Source organism: Nomia melanderi, chromosome 11 (genome assembly GCF_051020985.1).
Source record: "Nomia melanderi isolate GNS246 chromosome 11, iyNomMela1, whole genome shotgun sequence".
NCBI lineage: Eukaryota > Metazoa > Arthropoda > Insecta > Hymenoptera > Halictidae > Nomia > Nomia melanderi.
The window spans coordinates 5,811,424-5,828,709 of NC_135009.1; the positions used below are offsets into that span (position 1 = coordinate 5,811,424).

A 17,286-nucleotide genomic window follows, 5' to 3' on the forward strand; every position below is an offset into this window, starting at 1 on the left:
TTACAGTTATATTTATATGTTTATATTATTTTTTTATTTATTCACAAGCATATGAAATTTAGATTTGCCAAGAATTTAATTTAGTAAATTAAAGAAGAATTCTCACAATATACCAACCACGCAAACTATGATAACCCCATAATTTAAAAGGAAAACTGGAAAATAACAAATATTCACAATAATTTGTACAAAAATAACTAAGCGTTGGCGGTAATATTCTAAGTTTCCTTTATGCTCGTGAACATTTTAATAAATCAAAAAATACTCCAGCAGATCGTATCCTCTCCTTACAGGTCACACAATTATTTTGTTTAGTTATCTAGTGCAGTGTTTTGTTATGTTAATCGATACAGCTAGTAGTTTCTAGTCAGTTACTACAATAACCAAATGTTTGTTAAGTTGTTTAACTGATATTTATCCAATCAATTGATCAACAGAAGTATTACTCGAAGTAGCGCATGAAAATGAGAAAGATAATACTCTATTGAATTAATATGAATAGCACAATGTTGTGAACACGTGGACCGACTTTACCTGAATCGCTGTGTTCCCCTTACAGCTTCAAGTTTTCAGGAAGGAAAAAATTACGATAAGGAACTATACCTTTCATCCGAGAGACTAATTTTGCTTGACTCAACATTAGCATTGACAACCGACAAAGATCAACAACTGTTGTCGATAAAGATAAGTGTCGTCGTCCAATAAGGTGTGTCGTAGTGAAAATTTATTATGCTGAAATTTTGGTATTAGCAAGAAAGAAAAAAAATATTTATTAGGTGTGTTGTATTGAAACTCGTTTTAGTCGAAGCTCTTAACTGCAATTGTGAACTTTGCGTTCATCAATTGTACGAAAAAAATTTTTCTTTCTGACGACTATCTTATTTACTGAAAACGCGAGCAACAAAAAACAAAAGAAGAAAACGAAAAAAAGGAAGCAAAAAACGAAAGCGTGTGGTGTGTTCATAGAGATTTTTTTTCGTTGTAGGCGTTGTATTTATTACGATATGAATAAACTGTTTGTAACACTTGTTTAATTAGAGTATAAGGAAGCGTGCTTTCGCGGAATAGAAAAACTACTTTCCGTCGTTTCTGTTTGTGAGTGCGTATCTCTGAATATCCCATGTAATTAAATCCTATGTTACTACCGACGTGAATGCCATACGGGTCGGTTTTTATAGCGACAAGCGCAGGAGTTTGATTGCCAATAAACTGGAAACTGTAACGTTGAAGATTTCTTATGTCACTTTGTACCAGCCGAATGGAAAGCACCCGCGGAACGTTTCAGTTGGAAAAGTGATCCTTCCATCCTTACGTTCATCTCTTATCTCGTTTGTTCCCCGTATCTCACTTATTAAAACCGTCGCTTGCTTTTCATGCCGGGGGTTCGTTGAACCGACCTTTCTCTGTGTAACAGCTCTCGGCTGGAAGCGGATCTTATTTTTACGATAATTTATCATGGGTGACACCTTTTCTGTCGGTGCATCCTCTGTGTGCTTTACTGCGCCGTGGAACTCGGAATTTATATGGAAACGTGAATCAGAGTTTCGAATATGTTCGAGAACGTTTCGAGATCAGGTAAAAAAAGCTTCCCTAATTGGTGTGACATACAATTAGCACAGTAAAGACAGACGAATTTTATCAAATTTTTATAAAATTTGTCTTTGAATCAGAAAATATTGAATTTAGAAGATTCTTTGTTACTGTGACGGCCGAGTAATATAGGTGAAGTTTGTAATGGTTCGAATTCATTCAAAAATTTTCGTCACTTTTCGAATCGGAGTAAACATTTTCAATTTATTGATTGTCATCGCTACGTGGTTGGAAAATAGTTAAACCCCCTCGAGTCTTCATGAATTACTTTCTTGATTTTATGATCGAATTTAAAGGGTTAGGGTTTTTTGATTTTTGATGGGACAAGTTTACATTTGTAGATTGTGAAGATTTAATTCAGTAGCATAATGATGTAGAGAATAATTAATATGATAACAACATACTATAAAATCTCATTCTAGTGGGATATTTGAAAAATTTAAAAAAAGACAGTCTTATATAAACTTACTAGATTCATTAGTTAAGTGTGCCATATGAATAATCCACACTTTCTTTTAATGAAGTTGCCTTGTTTTTATTGTTTGTTTGAAAATAACCATGGATTATGTTCTAACAAAATTTAATATTCAGAAAATTATTATGCTTCCAATTGCATTCCATATTATGTGAAATAGTAGGACATAAATATGAATGAAATAAATAAGAAATTCTTACAAAAAGTATTACTTAAACCGTAATATCTTTCACTGCACAGAAAGAAAGATTCCGATAGAATAATAAAAAGAAATCTTCGATTGGCGGGAAATAAATGACCGATAATAACTCCAGAAACTTTTGGAATTCTATGTACAGTATTGCCCGCTTAAATGTTCACAATCCGGAACTGTGTCACGAGCCTTATCAGGGTAGATAAATTTTATGCGAACTAAAGTGAGCGAAGAAGAAGCGACAAGTGTGTGTGAGATTCCGATACCGATGTGAAAATTTGAACCCGAGTTGGTAAGTTGTGAAAATTATGTTCGGATACCATGTCATTTAGGGATAGCGGTGGACGTTTAAGTGGGCAGTACTGTACTTTGCACATTCAAATGGAATCCTCTATTATGTTTCGTTTTAATTACAAACTCGTTACAGTACTTGATATTCAATTAAAAACTGAAGTTAAAGTGTTAATATGTTTTAGAAGGTGGTGCCTCTTTCAAAACAGTAATTCATTAAATCATAAATAAATATTTCATGCATGTTTTACATATATGTAATATTTTTTGAATCTTCACCATAAAAATGCTAATCGGATAAATTCAAATCGTCTGTGTATTTCCCGCTGATCAAACGTGGCATAATTTTATCAGCAAATCCACATTCTCGTGAAAAATATCGAAAAGTCACGGTTCAATTAGAATTTGTTGGGGATGATGTCCCCATGACACTTCCGGAAGATCATCCGAAACTGGTAGGCGGGAAGGGTTGAAGCTGTGTGACAGTCACGCGAGCGACATGATTTGGGGCGAGGAACGATGATTAAACTGAGAATGAGAGAGGGAGAGAAAAAACCAAATAAACGTTGTTTTACAAGCTGCTGGAATACCTCATTCAAAACGACGGTTCCGTAGTCTGCAAGTGGTGCGGCGAGGTCCTACCGTCTCGAACCCGTTGGTACAGGCACAAGTACAAACTCCACGTCTCCACCCAGGTCACCCAGCCGGCGCCGCTCTTCAAGTGCCACAGCTGTAATGCATACTTCAAGTCCCGTAAGGGTTACATCGGTCACCTGAGCTCCCGGCATTCCGACAACGAGAACGACGAGAACAGGGAAGAGCAGACGAACAAGAAGACCCGGAAGACCTCCGACGTAAGTCTTACCCCTCTATCACGAGATCGCTTCGCCACTCACACACCCCATGTTCATACCCATCCTCCAACGATCGACACTTGATCAGCGAAAGCTTTTCTTCTGTCCCTCACGTTGTCTTTGAGAACCACGTCGAGGACTGTGTAAGTCTATCACTAGAAAGAACATAATAAAGGGTAACACGTGCTTAGCACTTGGTTACTTCATCGCAATACCATTAGAATAAAGTCAAGATTAATATCCATAACATAGTCAAGCAAGGGTGTACAAAGCAATCGAGATGCTATAATGTTTATAAATACTTTAACACTACGTAAAATGTTAGTGACAAGTATATCATAAATTATGAAAAATATGTAGTCGCAATAAACATACTCATATTAACTTTCTTCAAAATTCTTCTTCTAGACATTACTTTTTCATACAGTCCCTTCACAACTTGAAAAAATCCTATTTGATAGTGTTTTCTCTATTATTAACTAAGGTTCAAACATGTGTAATTTTCTTATTATGAAAACTTCTGCTGTCGAAAACTAATTTGTAACCAATCTCCCAGACAAACGCGTTTCACTGGAAAATAAGCTTGAAAATATCCCAAAATCGTTGAATTTGCTTCGTCCTTCAATTTACCCTATCAAATGGGGTGAGGCAAAGCGTGCGAAGGTCACAGAAGAAAGGTTTTTCGCGGCCGGCAACCTTTATCCGCTTCCTTGCGCATCGTTCGCGATCGTTCACGCTCGACGAGAAGTAAGAGCGAAAAAATGTGAAAACGTGCCCCCTACAGATCGGGAAAGGGCCGGACTGGGAGCAGCAAAGGGAAAAAGAAGAGAAGCTGGTGGCGGACATTATCGATCGTGTGAAGAGGGAGTGCGAAGCTCAGGGTGAGACGGTGACGAGACGGGGCTACTCCAGGCGGTCTACCGTGATGAACAGCTAAGGGCGAGCCCTTGTTAAAGGAACAAAGGGGAATCTGACGCCATATCATCGTCGTACGATGCTCTCCTCGTGACTCGGCTCGAAGAACGTCAGGTGCGCGCGGATCGATCCCTGCCGACGTTCGATCGACACCCCCCTTGCGTCTTTTGACCGATTACGGGCAGTTCTGCGATAAACTAATTAAGGGAACCTCAAGTTTTAGAGAGGCTAAGATCAAACTAGGGTTAAACTTAACACTTGAAATTGGCGTTTCTGTGCTCAATCGTTCGTCACGGGACATTTGTAAATCGGCCTCTGCCGCAGCGATCAAATCCTCCGATCCTCACTCCAAAAACCGTCGAACAATCTCTCCCAGAAGAATTCCATGTCTTCAGAACGATAGTGACCGTTTTACAAAGTTGTCTCTCGTTCGGTCATCCGCTGTAAACGAAGTCGGCAGGGTGATCTTCGATCGCCGATAAACGAGGGTCTGCAAAACTATCTAGTCATAACGCACGCGCGGCTACGTATATTTTTTTCGCATCCTAATTGGCCGCGCGGTGGCACACGATATGTAAGTACGTATTTGTCAGTACGATTGTACGCGCTACCACGACGAATTAAGAATTGGGCCTGGGGGGTTTGCGTCCAGAGCTGCGAGCTTCGGAGGTGCGGTGTGGGAAACGCGCGGCCGTTCTCCCCCGTCGGAAAGAATCTCAATCGTTGGTTGATATCGTTCCTTTGATCTCGATAGGTTCCGCGGATCTCGATCGCAGTGAAACGCGAACGGCGACTGCGGATGTTGTACTGTAGAATGAAGAGTGGTATTTTTGTCGCCTACTCGTGGTGGCGGGATGGTTGTTGTTTCGCTACCTCCTGGATTGGTGACGTCTCTTTTCAAACAATGAGACATTGAAAGAAAACTTCTTTTTCCATTTGTTTTGTTTAATTATTTACTAGACCAGCTCAGGCCAGAAAAACTGATTTTGTCAGTAAGAAGATGCTGCGTCGTCTTACATGCGACAAAAATGGCAGCCATGTTTACGCTATGTGAATTAGAAGAATCGCTGACGGGTGTAGTTACAATGAAAAAAGAATTTACGATCGCTTTTCGATCAGATAATTCTCTTCTCCCGTATTTAATTTTGTTACGATCATTATATACTATTCCTCTTTGAACAAATCAGACATACACACAGCATCGAAAAGATGAAATATTGGCACTACCAATCTCGGAAGGACCGAAACAAAACTCATCGACGCGAATGGAGTTGCGATTCAAGCCTGAAAAGCTCTCTCGGTGGGAGAAACAGAGAATCCAGTGCCAAATATGTATCTTCCCAAGCGTAGGACATCTCGTTGCGTACAAAACACATGGAACGTTAACTATGATACGCAATGAGAGCGATCGTTTGCTCAAAAGTGCAACCGTACTACTTTCTTCGGTTATGTTCGTTCAATCTTTCGTTATATTCGACGAGTGCAGGTGCTACGTGTTACACCGTGATTCGCATACTTGGACACCGATCAGATCGCGGAGGCGTCATTCAGCAGCTCGCGCGAGTGAACGTCGCGGCACACGTGAATTTCATAGAAATTATATCGGTATACGGGTATTGATGCATTTAAATCGCGTGGGTGACGTTCATGGATCTGGTAGAACGATTTTAAGTGAACCTGAATGGACTCTCTGAGCAGTAAAACTGAAAATATGAACCATATTTTGTTTCGTGTAGGCTTTACAACAGACATTTGAATATTTATTCAACGCTTTATCCATGTTTGAGTAACGCTATCTCGAGTTCCGTTCAAAATAATAATTTCTGGATCAAAATAATGTACACATCTAACAAGTTTGACAATTATTCAATTATTTTATAAGTTAATGTGTTTAATTGAATTAATTAACAGATTTTCTGTTGTCGAGCCCCGATGTGTATGCAAATGTAGATCACTACGGACAGATACACGGAAATTGAAATGAAAAATTTACTTACTTTTTATGACGCTTCGTATGGAATAAAAAGCTTGTTAAATTTTATTAAGCTCTTAACATATAAAAATTATTGACAATCGTATTTACTATAAATGCATAAAATCAGCAGTCTGACAATTTTTCATGAATATTAATATGACAGTGAACGTTTTAAATCTTATACACACAAACGAATAAAGTATGTTCATATCATTTTACGATATATACAAATTCAAATTGCCGCTTAAGTTTACCATATTTAATAGAGGTGTATCGATGGTTTTCCCTCTTCTTTCGTACAAACTTGATCGTTTCCTTACCTCTCAAATATGGCAATTTGTAGCGATGTACATGATGTTCAAACAGTTGAATTTACAAGTGCTGTGGGCTTAAATTACCTTTTAATTCATGTTAAAAACTGCATTTAATTTATCAAATCCAAGACATAATAGGACATAATCTCCTTTTCTATACAGCGATAGAATATTTGATTATTCAATTAACAATCAAATTTGTACAACGCTCTTTACTTTGCAAACAATTCATTTCGTATTGTGCGCCAGGTATGCGAAAAACGGTCGCTTAAACACCTGATACATTCGAGCAAGTTAGTTGGGCACGAACTAGTGTCGCTAGAGAGACGGTAGATAGATCGATAAAATAGATAAAAATATATCTACGCGTACAAGAGGTACGAATGAATATAATATAATGCGCGTTGGCGATGATCGACGCGGCAGCATTATATATATATTAATCTTGCTGAATATTCCAAGAAAGTCTGTCCATTTTTTCGAATGTCTCGAAAGTATTTTAATCTCTACTTTATTGTTGCGTGTCGTGCGGCGCAACGACAGAAGAACGAATTGCGTTCATCTCGGATTTTAAACTCACGATCACAATTCGAGTAGACCGTGCGCGTACGCTGTTATACAGATAAAACGCGCACGTAAACTGACTAGTCGTTAAGTTCGGTGCTAATCAATAAAGGCGTAAAAGCAAACCTTTACGCCTTTTTAATACGAATAACGATTGCATCCATTATTTTCGGAACGAGAGAGATGGCTTAACCCTTTGGAGGTGTCCGCGTTCGTCAAGTTGTGCGAATGTTTCATCATCGATGAATTCAAATTCGCTCCGATACGACATTTGTGCCCCGGATGTTTCAAGAAATACGAAACACAAAAGTTAAGGAGGAAGTGCGTAACATAACCGCAGTTGCGGCGACATGGGATAGCGCACACGTGCGCAACCTACCCTCCAAAGGGCTACTCGAAAGAGGGCAACTCTCTTCTGACATTGCGCGACGGATTTTACACGTAATCATGTACAGGTGCGTAATTGCGGGCGAACCTCTGCGCGTATACTATATTTCTAATCCTACGTTTGCATAATGAGATTTGCGTGCACGTTCCGACGTGATCGTATACGAGCAGAGGATGTTAATCGACTACCACGTCGGGAGAAAAACACGAGCCACTTTTCGTCTTCGTTCCTCTCTCGATCGAGATAAAGGATACAAGTTCTTCCACATTCTTGAATACGCATCAACACGTTTCTTTAATAAAATCGTTGCAATTCAACCTGAATGGGTGATTATAATTTACCAGATAAGAGCAAGTAATAGTATAATTAATTCGGGTTTTCATTTAAATTAATGGATCATTTACGCAACCGTCAACGTGTAAAGATTAATAGGAATCATGCAGGCTTTCAAGAAAAAAATGAATCCTTGATGCGTGACAACTATAAATTGAAGTGGTATCACGGTTTTAAGACGTTTTAAAATGGGAAATAGCACGCAGGTCGTGCCGCGAGTTGAAAAGCATCTTTTGTAAAGTTAATGAGTCCCAGTAGGAGTAAGAAACGCGACGGAAGTGATCATCCGGATGGCAAATGTGACTGATAGATGTCGTGCGACGTGTTTCGCGATGTCTTCTCGCGTGCTTTGTGCCAATCGGCCGTTTCAAGCCACCCGAGAACCGTTGAATCCTTTCACTTGCGCAACTATCCCTTTCCAAAAGAGAAAAATAATAATAATAGGTCCAAAGAACGTATACGATCTGTTTGAAGTATTAGTCAGCAGTAATCAAATTCAAGAAGGGGTAACGTTTAATATATATACACGATGATAACTGTTGCGTAAATCTGTTTCATGTGCTAGACCCGTGCTGTCCACGTTTCGCCGTCGAGTAAATTAGACCTCCCCCACTTGATGTCGTACTCAAGGAAACTAAACGCTGAGCGTGACACCATGCATTATTATCTGCATTGTATCCGCGAAATCTTAGTTCTCTGTCTCTTATGTACTACCTCTATCCTTTGTTAGCACCAGAGAGTGGGGAGACAACGCTAAGCTTGCGAGGGGGCCACATCCGTGGAAAGCACGGGTACTAGACGATCTCGCTGACCTCGTCTGCCTTTAACGTAACAGTTTACGAACCTTCCATTATCAATCGTCTTCCTCGTCATTATCTTCTTTTGTACACGATATGCCGCTGAGTCGGTATAGATGTATAGCGATACATATATAGGTATATGTGATCCGTACGAGTAATGAATAATGTATAAATAATTTGTAGTTGATTCCCTTTAGCAGCACGTAAGTGATAAACTGAAGTGACCTTTTTCTTCTGGAAATAGGGAAATGGAAGGATGATGTCTGACTTCAATTGAAAGGTTCAGCTAGACGGAATAGGTGAAAGGAAAAAAAGGAACGAAGTTGATCTCGATTATTCCGTTATAAGGCGTTCACTTAGATAACAGACTTCGCTCGTTTTACGAGGATGGAATTATTGTTGATACCGTAGGGGAACGGGAAGACGAAAGAGTGGTTCGCCCGGCGTATTTCAATCTTCCGTATTGAATCTTAAGTGTTACTAATCGTAAGATCGTAAGGCTGACCTCCTACGTCTAACGCGAGACGATTCAAGTTGAGAGAGTATTCGAGGAGATAAATTATTTATTTGTTTACGATGAAACGAGGCCGTTTGCGAATCGTATTTCGGGCGGCTCGCGCCAACTCAGAAAGACTATCATTGTATATACAGTGACAGCGACCGCCCGGATGTGCGACCCCGTCTAAAAGTGCACGAGTTCCACAAGCACGTATGTACTATACGATCGAAAGAGAAAGAAAGGTGAGAGGAAATAATTACAACAAACCATAGTACTTACGATCATGCTAATCATCATCGATTAGCAAACATTACAACTAACGAAATCGAACATATTGTGCATTATATGTCGGGAAAGAAATAAAATCAAAATGAACCGATTAACACTGTGCCTTGTCAATTACTCCTAATTATACACAACAATTCGTATCATTCAAAGAATATATTAAACTAAAATATGATATACTTTATTTATTAATATCTAAAATTTCTATTACAACTATTTCTACGTCTGTAGGAACTTGCTGAACATTTAACACTAGAACTACAAAATGGGTAAAAATCGCCCATTCATAGATTCTTCTTTTGCAACTATTGGAAAGGAACAGATGCTTCTTAGAGAAACGATTAATAAAATTGATTTAAAAATACGTAAACTAAATTATAAATCGATTGAAATCTCAACAAACGTAATATTGAAATTTCTATCGGGAAATTAGAAAATCTGATTGAATCACTCGGTAGTTCTAGTGTTAATGATTTCATCAAAATCGCGCGTTTTCGAAAGTTTCGAAGTTCTCCCAAGCTGTCATAGAGGGCGACGGTAATGCTCGTCCGATCCCAGTCGAGTTTCCGTACTAACGAACACATCCGCCATGTTCTGTTTACAGTCTTACTGTGGTCGCGTCCATCATCGTCGTTAGGTACGCTCGCTTCCCCGCTCCCTCGGTTCAAGATTATTATGTCCCGCACGATTCGTTGGTGATGTTCGAAGGCGTGGTGCGTTCGCGTATTTTCAAAAGGCGGTTCGTGTGACGATTGATCTCGGAAGTGGTGGTCGGCCAACAGCGTGCGACGATGATTCTGTGGTACACGACGATCTACGGGCTTTTGGTGGCCGTACACGGTGTCAATGCTCTGCATGCGAAAGATCCGTTGGCACATCACGGTAGATGCGAGCCGATCACAATCGATCTATGCATGAATATACCGTACAACGAGACTATCATGCCGAATTTGATGAATCACCAGAAACAAGAAGATGCCGGCCAAGAAGTGCACCAGTTCGCGCCTCTGGTCAAGATGAAGTGCAGCCCTGACCTTCGGTTCTTCCTGTGCAGTGTGTACGCGCCTGTGTGCACCATCATCGACAGAGCCATACCCCCGTGCAGATCGTTGTGCGAGAGTGCCCGTTTGGGATGTGAGCGTCTGATGAACAGTTTCGATTTCGCCTGGCCGGACAATCTCGATTGTTCGAAATTGCCCGAAAACGGCGGCCCGGAGCTGTGCGTCGGCCACAACGAAACGACACCGCCAGAGCCCTCGGCACCGGTCTATTCGCCACCCCGAATGCCCGTGGCCGAATTCCAGCCATCCTGGACCAGTGGCCCGAAACCGTACGGCGGCGGCTTCGTGGTCGGCGCCAGGGACTTCGGCTTTGTTTGCCCGTTGCAATTCAAGGTTCCCCACGAGCTTGGTTACTCGCTGAAGGTCGGCGTTCAAGTGGAAAATGATTGCGGTGCACCTTGCGACGGGATGTTTTTCACCGAGAGAGAACGACGATTCTCAAGGGTCTGGGTTGGTAGCTGGGCATCCGTTTGCGCGGCTTCGTGTTTCTTCACCTTTTTGACGTTTCTCATTGACACTGATAGGTTCAGGTAAATAGATCGCTCAGGCTTGATATATGTACACGTGCGGTAATTAAACTTGTGAATATTTGAGCCGGTCTGCTACTTTTAAAAATGCATTTGGTGAAACGTGGAATGAATGAAAATTCGTTCTATAAAGAATTTCAATCGTTTAAAAATTAATTGAGAACTTAATCATTTTAATAATGAACAGTTTTAATAGTGAGTTTTAATTTTACACTTACACGTAAAGAAAAAGTTATTATCTTCGGAGAACATAACATGCTAGGTTTAATGTCAAAAGTTTTTATACAAGGAAGTTTGAGAAGCATAATTAGTTTGCGATATAATTAATAAATATCGAAATAATTATTATTAGTCTTACATGTAATTAATAAGTTTGTGATAGATTACTCATTCCCATGAATCATTAATTTTGCAAACATTTAATAGGATTACTTGAAAAAATATTATTTTAATGTTATTTTGTCTATAGGTATCCAGAGAGACCAATCATCTTCCTGTCCGTTTGTTACCTTATGGTGGCATTGGTGTATGTAATTGGTTGGGCAGCTGGTAATTCAATTGCATGCCGAGAACCTTTCCCACCTCTTTTAGAGACGATGCAAATGGCATCAACTATAACACAGGGTACCAAACACAAATTGTGCACGGTACTGTTTATGGTGCTTTATTTCTTTGGGATGGCATCCAGTATATGGTGGGTCATCCTAACATTAACATGGTTCCTAGCTGCTGGTTTGAAATGGGGTCATGAAGCGATAGAAGCTAATTCACAATATTTTCACTTAGCTGCTTGGGCAGCACCAGCAATAAAAACAGTGACCATTCTTGCAATGGGAAAAGTAGAAGGTAAGTCATCAAGTGATCTGATTATGATTGCCATAATTATTAGTATATTATGTATATAACATTATTATGTTTCTTCTTATAGGTGATATACTATCTGGTGTTTGTTATGTGGGACTTTGGAATGTAGAAGCTCTACGCGGATTCGTTCTGGCACCGTTGTGTGTTTATCTTATCCTTGGAACTGCCTTCTTATTAGCTGGTTTTGTTTCTCTATTCCGTATTCGTACGGTGATGAAACATGACGGTACAAAGACTGACAAATTAGAGAAATTAATGATCCGTATCGGCATATTTTCTGTACTATACATAGTTCCTGCATTGATTGTCATAGCTTGTTTATTTTACGAACAAGCATATTTCGATCAGTGGATGTTACAGTGGAATATGGACCTGTGTTCCAGACCTGGACCACAATCTTTGTATTCTATACCATGTCCTGTTGGTGAACGTACCCGCGACGTTGGGAGGCGACCAGAATTTGAAGTTTTTATGATAAAATATTTAATGGCTATGATCGTTGGTATAACGAGTAGCTTTTGGGTATGGTCGAGTAAAACACTAACTAGTTGGCGACAGTTCTTCAATCACATAAAAGGTCGTCGCGCAGAAGCATATGTTTAAAGATTCATAATTTCATATAAGAAAGCTTGTGAAGTTTTGTTTTTTGTTTAAATCATCTCTTCATTGACGTCACTTTTGGATGATAATCAACCAAACTCGTAACGATATGTATTTCATCTTAATATTGCTGGTAATATTTAAACAATTTATATATTAAGTTCGACTTATTGAAAGAGATCTGAATAGAAATATACAAATTTAATCTTCTTTTAATATTTTATCATTGCATGACTAATAACAATGGGGATTATAAATATGAACCGTGCCAAAATACTCATTTTTTTAACTGAGACGATTGTATGTTTTTTTAAGATATTTACAAACTTTTCCATTGTATTTTTATAGAAGTTGGGTAAAGACTGTATAAAATGTTAGAACTAATCATTGATGATTGGTTTACAAGTATTATTAGACAAAGTTTGCATTATATTTTAAGTATTCTTCTCTGATACATTCACAGAATTCACGTCTAATGTCATATTGTTTATGTTAAGTTAAAAATGCTCAAACTGTTTGCAGACGAAGTGTTCAAAGTTTATAAGTGTACTTGTCTACTATGCACAAAGCAAATGGTTGATACTGTAGCCTATTGTATTTTCAAACTTTCTACTTTGTGTTTGATAGATCACGAACAATTACGCTTACTAATCTCTCAAACATTTTTTATACTTCTATAAAACAGTATTTAGAGATATTTTATGATATTTACTAAGACTTAAAGAAACAATTAAAATTTTTACTTATCTAATTATTAAAAACTTTTTGATATTTTTCATTTCTAACAAATTTCTAGAAACTTTACCTTTCTAAGCTACGACTGAGGCAACCAGGTCTTTAAAAAATGTAAAATTAACTTTTAAGGCATATGCTATGTTAGATTAACTGAATTGTATATACTTATATGCATTACTTTTAGTATGTACTATAATATATTTTTAAAATGTTATGTACATATATATGTGCGCCAAGGAGTTGGCAGTTTTGTATGTTTCCTATGCGTAATGAAATTAACTCGAGAGACTCGTTAAAGCAGATACACAATTGATACTGCTCGGTAACGATTCGCAGACCGGGTGCAATTATTGTTCCAACATATGATCAATTCGTCCATTGAAACTGTCGAGCTTTTGTGTATGTCATGTATTTACGGCGATTAATGAAACAAAAACTAAAACTGCTGTAATTAAAGTGGCCGTATGTACAACATTATAGTTGCGCAAACTATTATACATGAAATATACGTGACGTTGTGTAAAGTAATTATAACTATTATATTCTTTATATAATAAACCGGAATATATACATAAAACAATCTACACATGGTATGTTTATTTAATCAAATTATATTGAGACATACAGGTTACAGATTTATTTACTTTACGGACGTACAATTCTAAAATGCATCCACATAACGTAAATAGTGTTAAAGAATTAAGTAATAATAATTATGATAAATTATTTAATTCGATTGCGTCGTTTTAATTTTTGGCGGTTTAAGAATTCCGATCTTTCGTAATTTTCTTACGATAAACGGTGATGCTCCTAATGTGATCGAAATTCGTATAGGTACCAAAATCTTATTAATGGTGAACGCCAACAAGAAGGCCGACGTGTTATTCATTAGCGATTGATATTCGGCACTATCTGTTTTTTGTATCATTTTAAGAATACTCGTAAAATCTACTCCACTGAAACCAGTAAATATTTTTACGTAAATATACATTTAATGATTAATAAGTAATTTTAAACGTATTCAAATTCCAATGAGATTAAATTTATTATTTTATATCTTCAACTACAAAAGAAATGCAATATTTTCAAGAATTGAATACATTTTTAGTACAAACAATTGTACTTAATGATGGAAATTACTAATTTAGATTATTGTCATTTTGACTGGATTAATTTTTGCAAAGTATAAAATAATAAATTGTACTGAGATGTATTGTAAGACTAACCTAGCTACAGCTGTATAAATTGAACCTAAGGATATCAAAGAAATTATTATGTGAACCACTACAACGGTTATTCCATAATCCCGCACCATAATCTGAAATCTCTCTTTTTTGGTTAAATTAATTTGTTCCTTTGTTCTGTCATTTTCTTTGTTCACATTTGTCGAATATCTCATACTGATTTGGTTGATACAGTTCGGTTGATACAGTTTTCGTAAAATAGTAACCGTTGGGAGGACTTGATTTGCGGTACCTGAGCGACACACTATAATTTCCATACTGTTTACCAAGTCGGTAACAAGAAGAGTCTATCTCCAGCATGCTCTGATAATTTTTGCACTGATTACCATACATTACTGAAAGCCGACTAATTTAATTTTTTCCACTAATCAGAGCAACTAGCGGTAGTAATTATACGTGAATTATATAACATTAAAAATTTACAGTTAGGATACATTCTTCAAATAGAATATAGATACGTTTTTTTACATTCCCGATTTCTGCTGATTCCTCCACCGTTAGAAAAAGTAAATTTTAAAAATTTAGTATACAATATATAGTGGTTAGTATGTAATGTATAGTATGTAACAAAGATCATAGAACATTTTAGGCATGTATGAATTTTTTTTCAGCGTTTACTAACCGCTCGCATCCAACTTCAATTGCGGTAAACGAACGCTTCGGTAATGTGACTTTTGCATGTCCTCGGCAATGTATTTGCCATCTCTGGCCCACTGGCCACCAGGCATGTTTAAATGCATCGATTTGCCGCTAGAGCAGAACGGTTTCGGTACGTTACTCTGCATCGTGCCACTTAAACTGACCGCGCCAAAGCAGTCGTACGAGTCCACATGTGAGTCGCCGCAGGTAGTTGGAATGCTGATACATTCGGCCGTCTTTGATGGTTGCCCGAATGAAAACGATTTGTGATCAGCAGTACTCTTGCCATAGATTAACACTGGCGCGGCGATATCCCGCGATCTCTCAGGAGTAAAGCGGCCAGTTTCGTTCGCAAATATTTCAGAAACGTTTGTGGGAAGCGGTAGAGTAGGAGGGTCAGGATACCGTCGAACGCTCGTCACGTGCAGAGCTTTCAAACGGTTTTGATGCATTGCTCCGTAACGTGTGCATTGCATTTCGACCAAAGAGGTCTTCGCTGAAAAAATGAAAATTTTCTTCTGGTCAGAAAAATGTTGTGACATGTTCTATTAAATGAATGCTGATCAATGGATACTTTTACCGCTGGCAGTAACGCATGCTTATTATGAAAACTGTTTTTTGCTCTTTGTAGAAACTTTGAATTAATAATTATACTGCCCAAAACGTATTTTATGTTGCAATATCTAAATAAAAATTTATTGAACAGTATTATGTGTCTAATTTATTTTATTTTATGTAATTTACTTTATTTTATTCTAATTTTTCGAAATCGTTCCACAAAAGTAATATTTGACATCAATGATTTATGTACTTTTTGTACAAATACACTGTCATGTTATTTACGTGTATTATAATGTTGCACAATCATTGTACATTAATTGTTGGGTTAAAAAAAAATTTTTTTCGTAACGTTGAGAAAGACGTTTGTATCTTTCCTCTTAATAAAAATTGCGCAATATATATTTTATTTGATTAAAATAAAGAAAATGTATAGAAATGAACTGACATAATCGATACTGTTCATGATTTTGTTTTCACAGCTGCAATAATTCAACTGACACAGTTTTGTAAATTGATGAACATAATTGTAGATGACAATTTCAATATAAAAGTATATTATAAATTTCATACCTGCATGTGGAATACGAGAAAGATTTATCAATATATCGGAAGAATTACTGATACGTGATAACGCCATCGTAAAGTTTCTAAAGTACTGCAAAACAGTTGTTTCACTGTTTCACGATACTCATACACTGTCTACTAAAAATGTTCTGAACACATTTAAGATTTAATAAATTCGTGAAGATGAATAAGGCAAATCAAGAACAAACCGGATATTCAAAATAGTGTTATACAGCAGTATCCATGAGACAGCCTAACCTAGCACTCAACATTTATATCCCCTACAAGTTCAGAAACTATGCATGCATAAGTTCGAATATTCACACTCAGCGTATATAATAGTGGTAGTTAGAGGAACGTCATTCAAACCGGTTGATTATCCGTGTAGCAACAAATGCTTTAGTATATGTACGTATGGATAGATGGAATTTGTCTGACGTAAGAATTGATCTACGTAAAAGTGGTGCCAACATTGAAACTAGTACCACTACAGATATCAGTTTGTAACTATAACAATTTTGATTTACACTGCGTTCGCACAAAGCAGAAGTGTCTAACTTAATTCTCTCACGCTAGTAACTCGAAGACAGCGTTCCACCTCTAACTCTGCTCAATGAGCAGTTCGAGGCCACAGAGAAGGTGTAGGATAAAACATTAGATGCGCTGTAAAATTTTGTCATGCATTCTTGTGATTATTAGTACTCTTTATTATTTTCATGTCATGCCCTGTCATATCGACTAAGGCTGGTTTTGCATAGCACCGCTATAAGTGATAGAAATGAGAATGAAAAATATTGAAATTTTAAATGACAATATTTTAGCGCTAAATATTAACTCTACGATTGTAAGTGTTTGTTAAGGCACAAAATTTATCGCGGAAAGAGATTAATCAATTAATGGAAGTTCCACATAAAATTTAAGTTATAAATAGTTCTTAAAATTAACCGACACATATAATCTTTTCACTATGACAAATAATTCTTGCCGTTCTGTGTATAGCATACAGTGTACAAGC

General features: G+C 37.6%; 3 protein-coding genes across 10 annotated transcripts in view; 2 read left to right on the top strand and 1 right to left on the bottom strand.

Annotated features, from left to right (window-relative positions):
* The window catches only part of ttk (zinc finger and BTB domain-containing protein ttk), a 56,652-nt gene extending 49,167 nt beyond the window's left edge, over positions 1-7,485 (top strand). The window contains exons 6-7 of one of the 3 annotated variants that reach the window (XR_012999714.1): positions 3,165-3,403; positions 4,188-4,336. Coding sequence is in view for 2 of the 3 variants with exons in the window: in XM_076372147.1 (XP_076228262.1) it covers positions 3,128-3,403; positions 4,188-4,340 (429 nt within the window). In the remaining variant the exon portion in view is untranslated. Of the gene's footprint in view, positions 1-3,127; positions 3,404-4,187 lie in introns of all 3 variants that reach the window. The other 2 variants (XM_076372147.1, XM_076372148.1) reach the window with 2 other exon arrangements.
* A 2,581-nt stretch (positions 7,486-10,066) lies between these two features.
* Positions 10,067-13,817, top strand: fz (frizzled class receptor). 2 transcript variants are annotated; one of them, XM_031981021.2, is made up of 4 exons: positions 10,067-11,067; positions 11,534-11,910; positions 11,993-12,154; positions 12,242-13,817. In XM_031981021.2, exons 1-4 carry the CDS (start codon positions 10,268-10,270, stop codon positions 12,529-12,531), a joined length of 1,629 nt encoding a protein of 542 aa, XP_031836881.1. In that variant the 5' UTR covers positions 10,067-10,267; the 3' UTR covers positions 12,532-13,817. The 2 variants fall into 2 exon arrangements, with proteins under 2 accessions (XP_031836881.1, XP_031836880.1); XM_031981020.2 differs by having other exon boundaries at positions 11,993-13,813.
* Positions 13,818-13,858: 41 nt separating this feature from the next.
* Positions 13,859-16,761, bottom strand: LOC116428858 (uncharacterized). 5 transcript variants are annotated; one of them, XM_031981025.2, is made up of 4 exons: positions 16,596-16,761; positions 15,130-15,642; positions 14,490-14,751; positions 13,859-14,219 (listed from the first exon to the last, which is right to left on the bottom strand). In XM_031981025.2, exons 2-4 carry the CDS (start codon positions 15,620-15,622, stop codon positions 13,991-13,993), a joined length of 984 nt encoding a protein of 327 aa, XP_031836885.1. In that variant the 5' UTR covers positions 15,623-15,642; positions 16,596-16,761; the 3' UTR covers positions 13,859-13,990. The 5 variants fall into 5 exon arrangements, with proteins under 5 accessions (XP_031836885.1, XP_031836886.1, XP_031836884.1 ...); XM_031981026.2 differs by having other exon boundaries at positions 16,641-16,745; XM_031981024.2 differs by having other exon boundaries at positions 16,481-16,630.
* Between the last annotated feature and the right edge of the window lie 525 nt (positions 16,762-17,286).